Source organism: Tachysurus fulvidraco, chromosome 7 (assembly GCF_022655615.1).
Source record: "Tachysurus fulvidraco isolate hzauxx_2018 chromosome 7, HZAU_PFXX_2.0, whole genome shotgun sequence".
Classification (NCBI taxonomy): domain Eukaryota; kingdom Metazoa; phylum Chordata; class Actinopteri; order Siluriformes; family Bagridae; genus Tachysurus; species Tachysurus fulvidraco.
The window spans coordinates 27542911-27555410 of NC_062524.1; the positions used below are offsets into that span (position 1 = coordinate 27542911).

General features: G+C 41.9%; 1 protein-coding gene across 1 annotated transcript in view; it reads left to right on the forward strand.

The window, feature by feature from the left end:
• LOC125145257 (catenin alpha-2-like) overlaps window positions 1–12500 on the forward strand; it is a 66421-nt gene that overhangs the window by 23718 nt on the left and 30203 nt on the right. The window contains exon 3 of the mRNA XM_047816682.1: window positions 12059–12270. Within this exon, the coding sequence (XP_047672638.1) occupies window positions 12059–12270 (212 nt within the window). The remainder of the gene's footprint in view (window positions 1–12058; window positions 12271–12500) is intronic.

A 12500-nucleotide genomic window follows, 5' to 3' on the forward strand; every position in this document is an offset into this window, starting at 1 on the left:
TCTCTATCAGCCTGACCTCATGTAAATTCTCTATCAGCCTGACCTCATGTAAATTCTGTCAGCCTGACCTCATGTAAATTCTCTATCAGCCTGACCTCATGTAAATTCTCTATCAGCCTGACCTCATGTAAATTCTCTATCAGCCTGACCTCATGTAAATTCTCTATCAGGCCTGACCTCATGTAAATTCCTCATCAGCCTGACCTCATGTAAATTCTCTATCAGCCTGACCTCATGTAAATCTGTCAGCCTGACCTCATGTAATTCTCTATCAGCCTGACCTCATGTAAATTCTCTATCAGCCTGACCTCATGTAAATCTCTATCAGCCCTGAACTCATTTAAATTCTGTCAGCCTGACCTCATGTAAATTCTGTCAGCCTGACCTCATGTAAATTCTCTATCAGCCTGACCTCATGTAAATTCTATCAGCCTGACCTCATGTAAATTCTGTCAGCCTGACCTCATGTAAATTCTCTATCAGCCTGACCTCATGTAAATTCTCTATCAGCTTGACCTCATGTAAATTCTGTCAGCCTGACCTCATGTAAATTCTCTATCAGCCTGACCTAATGAAAATTCTGGTCAGGCCTGACCTCATGTACATTCTCTATCAGCCTGACCTCATGTAAATTCTGTCAGCCTGACTTCATGTAAATTCTGTCAGCCTGACCTCATGTAAATTCTGTCAGCCTGACCTCATGTAAATTCTGTCAGCCTGACCTCATGTAAATTCTCTATCAGCCTGACCTCATGTAAATTCTCTATCAGCCTGACCTCATGTAAATTTTCTATCAGCCTGACCTCATGTAAATTCTGTCAGCCTGACCTCATGTAAATTCTGTCTCAGCCTGACCTCATGTAAATTCTCTATCAGCCTGACCTCATGTAAATTCTCTATCATCCTGACCTCATGTAAATTCTGTCAGCCTGACCTCATGTTAAATTCTCTAATCAGCCTGACCTCATGTAAATTCTGTCAGCCGGACCTCATGTAAATTCTGTCAGCCTGACCTCATGTGAAATTCTCTATTCAGCCTGACCTCATGTAAATTCTTCAGGCCTGACCTCATGTAAATTCTCTATCAGCCTGACCTCATGTAAATTCTCTATCAGCCTGACCTCATGTAAATTCTCTATCAGCCTGACCTCATGTAAATTCTCTATCAGCCTGACCTCATGTAAATTCTCTATCAGCCTGACCTCATGTAAATTCTCTATCAGCCTGACCTCATGTAAATTCTCTATCAGCCTGACCTCATGTAAATTCTCTATCAGCCTGACCTCATGTAAATTCTCTATCAGCTTGACCTCATGTATTCCTCCTCACAGAGCAAAATGCCAGCGGGAAAACTTTTTTTCCCTCTTCTTATTAAATCTCCAGCTGTTTGTTAGTTAACCTTCATCTCAGAGCCTCATTCTTCCAGCTGTTTGATCTTCTGCTTGTGGTATGAAAGCTCCACCGCTTTAACCTTGGCTTTATTCTGTAGTACAAAACAGAAAGCTTTTACACACACCATCACACGTCTGCCTCAGCTAACAGGAAGTGACAAACGCAGACCTGGACAAGACGCTCGGATTTAATGACCCCCTTTAATACAATATACTGGCTCCAACACATCACATTATCTTTCTTTCTTTCTTTCTTTCTTTCTTTCTTTCTTTCTTTCTTTCTTTCTTTATTTCTTTTTCTTTAATCTGTCTTTCTTTCTTTCTTTCTTTCTTTCTTTCTTTCTTTCTTTTTCTTTAATCTGTCTTTCTTTCTTTCTTTCCTTTTCTTTTTTCTTTCTTTCATTCTTTTTTCCATCTTTCTTTCTTTTTTTCTTTCTTTCTTTCTTTCTTTTTTCTTTCTTTCTTTCTTTCTTTCTTTCTTTCTTTCTTTCTTTCTTTTTTCTTTCTTTCTTTCTTTCTTTTTCACATCTTTCTTTAATCTATCTATCTATCTATCTATCTATCTATCTATCTATCTATCTATCTATCTATCTATCTATCTATCTATCTATCTATCTATCTATCTATCTATCCATCCATCCATCCATCCATCCATCCATCCAAACATTTCCACTACAGTATCTTTGTTATGTAGAGATTTTAGATCCAGGTGTTCAGTGTGAGATCATTTGGAGATTTGCAGAAACACATCACATTAAACACTAATCATCTGCTCCAGCTGTTAGTTGAGGTATAAAGTTAAAGATCACCGAGTGAGTTCCTCTGTGCCTAAATCCCACTTAGGAAACGTTTTAAGAGGTGAAGATAAACCTGTAATATTAGTTATAGCTACTGTAATGGCTGTAAACTATAGGCTCATCAACATAACACTAAAGACACAATTATTATTATTATTATTATTATTATTATTATTATTATTATTATTATTATTATTATTATTATTATTCATACTACAGAAAGCTTACTTAGTTTTCAGACTGATTATTATACCATTATACAGCTATTAATGACAATATTATTCTAATAATGAACCTAATTGCTCAAATAAAAGCATATTAATACGCTCTTGTTGATTCGCTACACGTTCACTTTTTAAAGGTTTTTTGAGATCTCTGCACTTAAACCTCGCATGTGAAATGAAAAGTATTTGCATAATGCGTCAGTCTGCTGATTATGTAAGCGTTAGAGTAAGAGCACAAATTACTAATCATCCCACGAATCTGTAGGAGATAAAAGATAAGGCAGGAATGCAAGAAGTAGGGAAACACACACACACACACACACACACACACACACACACACACACACACACACACACACACACACACACACACACACACCTTCTTTCTCTGACATCTTTCTTTGAATGTTGCCAAAGCCCGAGGATGTCAGTTCTGTTTAGCAGGTTAGCATGTTTGTTTACAGCCTGCGTCATGATGCTAATCTGCGACACTGAGGACGCTGGATCTTTTGCTCTCTTCAGCCAGAGTCGCTAGCGATCATCACTCGTAGCTCGTCACACTGCTGGCGTTAATTAATCTGGCGGTATTAAGCTAAGCTAATCCTTATTCACATTTATTATTCTCTCTTCTGGGGAGAAAGAGACTTGAGCTCGAGTGGGAAGATTTGGAATTTAAACGGTGGGGGATTTGTGTGCAAGCGCCGAAAGAAAGAAACATTATACTCTTTTATATATATATATATATATATATATAAGCGCCAAAAGAAGAAACATTACACTCATATATATTATTATAGTTCTATCCGATGCCGTGTTCCTGTTCTCATTTGCGAAAAGAAAATTATTATTATTATGTATTAAGAAAAAATGCTCTAAGGTACAGTACAGACCGTCTACAGTACAGTAGTAAAAGGTACAGTATCACAGAACTCGGACTAGAGACTCCTTCCTCAAATGCCTCTGTTAGACGGTCAGAGATCAGAGAAAACAGATCACCTCTTTGATTCGGTCCAATCAAACTCCAGACATCAAGTCTGTGTTGTTCCTCAGGGTTCTGTCCTGGGACCCTTCCATCTTCAATGGCTTTATTTTTAAGGTTTTTTTTGCTGTGACTTGAGATAATTCATGATTGTTATCTATATATATTTATCAGGTAATGAATCACATGTTTAAAGAGAGAAGTCTGCCTACAGTACATCAATCCCTGAACATGAAAGCATGGCAGGAAGACGGCAGTGATAAGCGCCTGCGGTGTCTTGACAGCACCTGTCACGCTTTTATGTTCACGGATCGACGTCAGTAGACCTCTCGCTTTTTTAGCCTTTGTGATGCCTCAGAACTTAACCGAGACGCCTCCCTCGCCTTCATGCTATAATAAGAAACGTGGGCCTGAATAAGCAAGGATGAAAATGTCAGAGCTGCAGATTCTTCCTGACCTTCCTGCCTCCCAGAGTCGTCTAATCTCAAGCCTCTGCATCGCTCACTTCCTGCCTGATTTCCGAGAAACCGGGATTTGCTGGATTCCTCGCTGAAGACGTATATTAGTTTCTGTAATGCAGCTTGCCGTGGGGTCGAAGCCTTGAGCCTCCATGGTCCGGTACATTACTGAGAGGTTCTACCTGCTTAGGCATCACCTTATTGCTTTCTCCTTCTAACCTGAACTTAAGAGAAAAAGAAAAGATTTGGCAAACTCAGAGGAGTTGGCTGCATGCTGATGTTTTATCATTTGAATGAAGAAGCTTTGAATATCGAGCCTTTAAGCCGGTGTGTGACCCACCAAAGCATCCCAGGAACTTTCTCCATTTAAATATGGAGTGAATGATGTTGACTCGAGTGTGTGAGGCAAATGGGACGGATGTGTCGTTTCAGCAGACTCTGTTCTCTTTGCAGGCTGCACCGGCTTTTCCATCAGGAAGGACTTTTATGGGCTTCAGGGGTATGCAGGAAAATGTTATTTCCACTCCATATAGAATGGATTATGAAGCCAGGACCAGTGAGGCAGAGCCACAATGATTAGGTCTTACTGACAAGATAATAGAGAATACGTCTCTCTCTCTCTCTCTCTCTCTCTCTCTCTCTCTCTCTCTCTGTCTCTCTCTCTCAACAAACACTTCTTCCCAGAGATGGTATATTTACTGAGATCGCTGTTAAATCACAAATCCAGCCAGTCACTCACCCATTTATCCACCCATCCACATGTCCAGTCACCCACCCACTCATCCATTCACACATCCTTTCATCAGATCTTCTACTTACTCATCCGTATATCCAACCATCCTTTCATCCACTGATCCGCCCACTCACTCGCCTCAATAAATCCCATATCCATTCACACACATTCTAATAAACACATCCATCCATCCATCCATCCATCCATCCATCCATCCATCCATCCATCCATCCATCCACTGACACAGGCACTCACACACTATCTATCTATCTATCTATCTATCTATCTATCTATCTATCTATCTATCTATCTATCTATCTATCTATCTATCTATCTATCCATCCATCCATCCATCCACACCCAGTCACTGATTCTTCCGTCCATCTATCCATTTACTTATCTATTCATTACATCATCCACAGCCACTAACTCACCCAAGAATGAATCCATCTATCAATTCACTTACAAACTCAAATATTCATTCATTTTTTCCAACCATCTATCTATTCATCCATCCATCCATCCATCCATCTTCTTCCCATCTACTTACTCACAATGAATCTATCCACCAAAGATCCAATCATTCATTCATCCACCCATTCACTCACTCACTCACTCACTCACTCACTCACTCACTCACTCACTCACTCACTCACTCACTCACTCATTTATTCACTCACTCACTCACTCACTCATTTATTCACGCACTCACTCACTCACTCACTCACTCATTTATTCACGCACTCACTCACTCACTCACTCACTCACTCACTCACTCACTCATTTATTCACTCACTCACTCACTCACTCATTTATTCACTCACCCACTCACTCACTCATTTATTCACTCACTCACTCACTCATTTATTCACTCACTCACTCACTCACTCACTCATTTATTCACTCACTCACTCACTCATTTATTCACTCACTCACTCACTCACTCACTCATTTATTCACGCACTCACTCACTCACTCACTCACTCACTCACTCACTCACTCACTCACTCACTCACTTACTCACTCCCTCCCTCCCTCACTCACTCACTCACTCACTTACTCACTCACTTACTCACTCACTCACTCACTCACTCACTCACTCACTTACTCACTCACTCACTCACTCATTTATTCACACACTCACTCACTCCCTTACTCACTCACTCATTTATTCACACACTCCCTTACTCACTCACTCACTCACACACATCCATCTTGATTACTTGGACATATGTAATGTATGTCACACTCTCAACCTTAATTTATTAGAAGCCATATTTGGTGTTAAAGTAAACGAGATTCGACCATAAACACTATCACTTTCCCCTTGGAATCTTTCCCACAGCCAGCATCATCACAGACTCTCCCCCTCCCCCAGAAATCACCACTAGAACATTGCAGTGTTGCAGGAACAGTAGCATTAACTCCAGGAACCGGATGCTTTACCGGCCAAGTCACAGTTTATTGTGTTATTGCTCTGGGATGAAGTGCAGATGCAGTTCTTCACAGTCCAGAAGAAAAGGTTAAGTGCCTCGTGTTGTTTACAGTGGCCTCAGGAAAGATCTGAGCAGTTTTGGAGGTGAAGGTCACGTAGCACATCCACATTGGGTTCGTTTTTCACACCACTAAACATTCAGGCATTTAGCATCAACAGTAACTTTCACAGTGACATTTAATTAAGTGTGACATCGTACAATCGCTCCTCCAGACAAGTGCCATCTCTCAGTGTCTCTATGCACAACAAACAATGTGTTTCTAGGTGCTTCATTTCTCTTTCTGACTTTTGACTGAAAACAGGGATAAATGTGTGGATTTTGAAAAGGTCTGAATCTTCTCATAATGACAGGAATATCTGTGCAGGAAGTGCATGACAATGACCTAGATCATGGCTATGACCTACTGAGAGAGAGAGAGAGAGAGAGAGAGAGAGAGAGAGAGAGAGAGAGAGAGAGCTGAGAGATAGACTACTGTGCAAAGGTCTGAAATGTTTCTACAGAAAAGCAAGGACTCTAGATCTCCAGTTCACATTGTGCATCTTTAGGAGAAAATTAGCTGCATCTTGGAGAACCTCCCACTAGTTCTTCTGGAGACTGACTGACTGTCACACTCACTTCTTTTTTTTGTGTGCAAAAAAAACAACAACAAAAAAACCAAAGCCCAACAGTCTCTATTGTGTTTTTTTTATGTTATGTAATATGGGTTGTACTCTGGCAGAGGGTACAGGAATATCCGTGCTACTATAAACAGACTCTACAACAGTTTCTTCCCTGAGGTAAGAGAAGGCTGCCTCCTAGTGTTCACCGGAGTCAAACACCTGACCCAGTATGACTGCTACGTCAGAAAGCTGTTTTGTTCTGGAGCTCATTTTTCTCATTGTGCTGCACTCGTCTCACACTGCTGTATATCTTAACCTAATGAAGTCCATGTTGGTCCTGGGGGTCACGGTGGCTTAGTGGTTAGCACGTTCGCCTCACACCTCCAGGGTTGGGGGTTCGATTCCCGCCTCCGCCTTGTGTGTGTGGAGTTTGCATGTTCTCCCCGTGCCTCGGGGGTTTCCTCCGGGTATTCCGGTTTCCTCCCCCGGTCCAAAGACATGCATGGTAGGTTGATTGGCATCTCTGGAAAATTGTCCGTAGTGTGTGTGTGTGTGAGTGAATGAGAGTGTGTGTGTGTGCCCTGTGATGGGTTGGCACTCCGTCCAGGATGTATCCTGCCTCGATGCCCGATGACGCCTGAGATAGGCACAGGCTCCCCGTGACCCGAGGTAGTTCGGATAAGCGGTAGAAAATGAATGAATGAATGTTGGTCCTGAAGAAATGGCAATACATGCCAGTGTGTACAGACTATACTGAGGAACCACAGGACAATCGCACTTGACTGGACAAAAGTGTTTATATGCCAGTAAAGAAGGAAACATCGAGTATGTTTCCTTCTTTACTGGCATATAAACACTTTACTGTAACGTTTAACTTCGGTCGGAAAAGTAGTTCTGTTGGACTCGATAATGCTGAAGCCATAAAATAAACATCTATAACAAAACCATAGAGAGCCTAAGACTTTTACCCAGTAATGTAGAAGCGTGAATTAAGCATTATGGAGAGGACTCTGACAGGAGAACCCTCGAGGACTCTGAAATGGCCTAAAGGCTCATTTTCTGAGAACTCTGAAGTGAGAGGTTTGAATGTAAAACTCTGGAGAGCACTAAAAAGAGGGAAGTGTGCGTCGAGAACGCTCGGCTAAGGAGTGCGGTAGAAATACCGTGAGCGAGTCTAACAAACTACAATTAGAAGTCTGAAGTACAAATGCTGAAGTGACGACTCTGAAGTGAGAAAGCTCTGAAAATGAGAACTAAATATTAGCCCGAACTTTTTGGAGAACTCTGGAATCTTCTGAAGTAAAAACTGAGTAGAAAGCTCTGGAGAAGTAAAATGAGAACAGTCTGGAGTAAGAGCTCTGGAGAAATCTAACACACATACAACAGAAGTTCAGACGCTGGAAAGAAAGAAAAAAGACTGAAGTATGTAAATAATTATTTTTTTTTTTTGCGTTAGGATCCTTGTTTTTTTTCTTGTCCTGCAATCCCATTATAGCTTAGCGGCTCCTTCGGTACAGCCGAAGAACCGAGCAGCTGTTGCTCTCCTTTCCATCTTTTTCCTCATTGCATCATATTCTTGTATTTGTGGAGCAGCTTAAAGCCCCAGTTTTCTTGTTTACTTCTTCATGTCTCCTGCATTGCGATAAATAAGTGATTAGGACTGGTTTGGACTGTTTGGACAGCCTCTCAGTCCTTCTCCTCCTTCCTCTCCTCAGACGCTGGCTCATTCCAACAGCGTGACGCATCGTCTGTCCGAGAACTTGGCGGCGTCTGAGAAGATTATGGAGAAGGGAATTCTCTGGGAACACAGTCTTTCCCAACATCCTGTACAGAGGCAGAGACGTGTGCACGTGTCGGCCTGTTTATAAGCTGTTACACTGCAGCACGAGAAACGGTTCGGTTCGATTTGCTGACTTAAAGTCAGTCAGACTTTTCACAGTACAGTAGTCACAGTACTCCTGTAAACCCTGGACAAACAGAAGTTTCACACTATTCATCCTTTAGCTGGGGTGAACACTGAATCCTGGCTCTTCATTATCTGACGCTTCACACTGTACTTTCCTAAACTCTGGTGCAACCTTCTTCTTACTTGCATATTTGCCTCGGGATGCACTTACTTCCAGGGATTTCAGAACAGCGTAACAGATATTGCGTCATCGGGTAGGCGTGGCCTATTTGATAATCTAACCCTAACCCTAACCGTAGTTTTCGGTTGTTTATTTGTTTTCGAAAATAGCTTAACTGTAAGATAATAAAGCTTAATAGATATGAAATATAAAATCTACCCGTACGACTGTTTTGTCCTTCGTTATCCGTCGTACAGTAAGTATGCTCTTTTTTTTTTTTTTGAAAGAGGCCGTTTTTCCAAGACCTCCGGAAACCACGCCCACTTTACGTCATGGAATTTAGTGGAAGCATATTTGCCTCATCAACAACCCAGATTGGATAAATCCAGCGAGCTTTAAATAACGCCGCTTTCAGGCTTTCATTGAGGAAGAAGCAGTTCAGGCTTGTCGATCGGCACCCGAGCAGAAACCGTTATCTTTCACAGATTTATCATCTTTTCTGCTCGGTTTGCCGTGAAATCGATCAGCTGTTCGTTCGCTGATGTCCAACTTTCTCTATTGTTCAGTGTCACGTCTTTCGTCCTCACTACTGAGCACATTCCCCTGATGTTTGGTGTTTTCCCGCCTACGTCTGTCTATATAAATATCTATGTGTACACACCCAGTCACCGACCCATCACTATCCCTCCCTCCCTCTCTCTCTCTCTATCCATCCATCCATCCATCCATCCATCCATCCAATTATCAATTCATTAATCCACTTTTCCTCCACTCACACACCCAAGAATGATTCCATTTGTATATTCACTTACATCTATTTTTCCATCCATCCATCCATCCATCCATCCATCCATCATATTATCTATTCATTAATCCACTTTTTCATCCACTCACTCACCCAAAAATGATTCCATCCATATATTCTCTTACAAACTCCCACATCCATCCATCCATCCATTCATCCATCCATCCATCTGTCTATACAAACCAAGTCACTCATCCATCCATCCATCCATCCATCATCTATCCACTGATCCATCTACTTACCCACCCACTCACTCACAATGCATCCATCCACACAAAGATCCATGTCCATATTTGGTGTTAAAGCAAACGAGATTCGACCATAAACACTATCACTGTCCCCTTGTACCATCAGTAGAAAGGTTCAGATTCAGATAAACAATAATTCCTATCTTAAATCCATTGTTAAACTTTAAACATTTTTTGCTTAGCAACCGTAAGTTAAAGAAATGGATCATTATTAATTATTACAGCAGGACACTAAGCCTTTTATTCGTCACTTTTTGATGAGTTATAGATATTTTGTGGCGTAGTTCTGGTAGCCGGGCGGATTTGGCTGCGAACCGAGGCTCATGTCACGCCTCAGCTGCTTTATAAGCATTATTTCAGTACTGCAGTTGTTTGTCCTTCTGCTTAGTGACAGGATCATACAGACGCTGTGATGGATTGAGCGACGGTGAGAGATGAAATTTGAAAAAAAAAAAAAAAAAAAAAGGGTTTAGTTTAAAGAGCATGAAATTGAATGTCTTTCAGCTGGGAGACGCATGCTCCGTCTCCTGTTTATCCCTCACTCACTTTTAAGCGTGATGTGAAATCAGATTTTCACACGTTGTCTTATCGGTGAAAAGCCGAGCGACTCACGAGTTGAGAGATTCGACATGCCGTCATTCCGTCCCCAAGTTCATGCGGAATTGTGTGTTGAGCGAACGGACGAGATCGAGAAAGTTACAGAGTGCTGTAGGAAAGGCGGCGAGGCTGAATTCTGCACTCTGATTGGTCAGAAAGTGTTTATCTGTGGATATCTTTGTCAGTGTGTGTGTGTGTGTGTGTGTGTGTGTGTGTGTGTGTGTGTGTGTGTGTATTGATTAATAATAATATTATAGATGATATAGATAAGAAAACAGGCACTAAAAAGTCTATATTTTAATAAAAAAAAAACAGCACATTAAAATAAATAAATAAATAAATAATATGCTGGAAAACATAAAAATATTAATAAAATAAAAGACTCAAACTAAGAATATAATAATAATAATAATAATAATAATAATAATAATAATAATAATAATAATAACAAATAACAAAGTATAATAAAACAATAAAGGGGGGTCACGGTGGCTTAGTGGTTAGCACATTCGCCTCACACCTCCAGGGTCGGGGGTTCGATTCCCACCTCCACCTTGTGTATGTGGAGTTTGCATGTTCTCCCCGTGCCTCGGGGGTTTCCTCCGGGTACTCCGGTTTCCTCCCCCGGTCCAAAGACATGCATGGTAGGTTGATTGGCATCTCTGGAAAATTGTCCGTAGTGTGTGAGTGTGTGTGTGTGTGTGTGTGTGTGTGTGTGTGTGTGTGTGTGTGTGTGTGTGTGTGTGTGTGTGCCCTGTGATGGGTTGGCACTCCGTCCAGGGTGTATCCTGCCTCGATGCCCGATGACGCCTGAGATAGGCACAGGCTCCCCGTGACCCGAGAAGTTCGGATAAGCGGTAGAAGATGAATGGAGGAATGAACAATAATAGAAAATATAGAGTATTTAAACAAGCAACAATTAAAAACATTTCTTTAATATAAAATATCTTTTTAAAGACGATGGTTCAGATTACCATTTTAAATAAGGAGCCTTGTTTTGCATAACAAGCATGCGGTCGTTAATTATCCTGCACTCAACACTCAACACTCAACTTCTGATCTTTTTTTTCTTTTCATTTCTTTTATAATTGCCTGGAAGAACAGACAATTTAGCGGAATTGGATTTTTACCTCGTAATGTCCCGAGAACGAGCAACAGCGAAGGGGAAAAAAGATAATAGCGCTGTTCCACTTTCCCCCGTGGCGTATTTAACCTTAAACAGAGAAAAGGAAATTAGACGTCGTTATAGATCTGGAACTTTCTTCGTTCTTTCCGGTCAACTTTTAGACAGCAACGTTCTCGATTTAATCGCTGCGGTTTCCGTGCAGTAAACAGATGAAGCGAGTGACAGCAGGGTCACGGCCCTGAGACACCATGACTGAGAGGTTTCAGGAACAATGCTGTATGTTTATAACCTTTATTGTTAGCATTAGATTAATTAGCATTAGCATTAGATAGCTAGCTAAACCCTCGCAGCCTGGCGACGTTACGATCGATGCATCATATGGAAGTCGTAACATGGAGATGGCTGCAGGACGTCTGAGGAAAATATAAACCGCTAGTGCTGTTTTATAGCTGCTCCGTAACGCACTGCGTGTTATTTGACGTGAATAACGTCGTCTTGTTGTCGTTAGTTCTAACCCGCCGTCTCGGCTCGTCCCGCAGGTGACCACGCTGGTGAACACCAGTAACAAAGGACCGTCCAGTAAGAAGAAGGGTCGCTCCAAGAAGGCCCACGTCCTGGCCATGTCTGTAGAGCAGGCCACGCAGAACTTCCTGGAAAAGGGCGAGCAGATCGCCAAGGACAGTCAGGACCTGACGGAGGAGCTGATCACTGCTGTGGAGGAGGTCAGGAAACAAGGTGAGCGCTCATTTCCGTCTTACAGCGGGAAGGGATGGAAGGAAGGGAGGGAGGAGGGTAGGGGGGGGAGGGGGAACGGAGGGCGGGAGGAGGGAGGAGGGAGGAGGGAGGGAGGGATGAGGGGAGGGTGGGATGGGAGGGAGGAGTGAGCGGAGGGAGGGAGGGAGGGAGGGAGGGAGGGGTATGAATTTTTCTTGAGTTAGTGATGGTGTTTATTGATGTATGTTCTGATGTATTTCTTTCTTT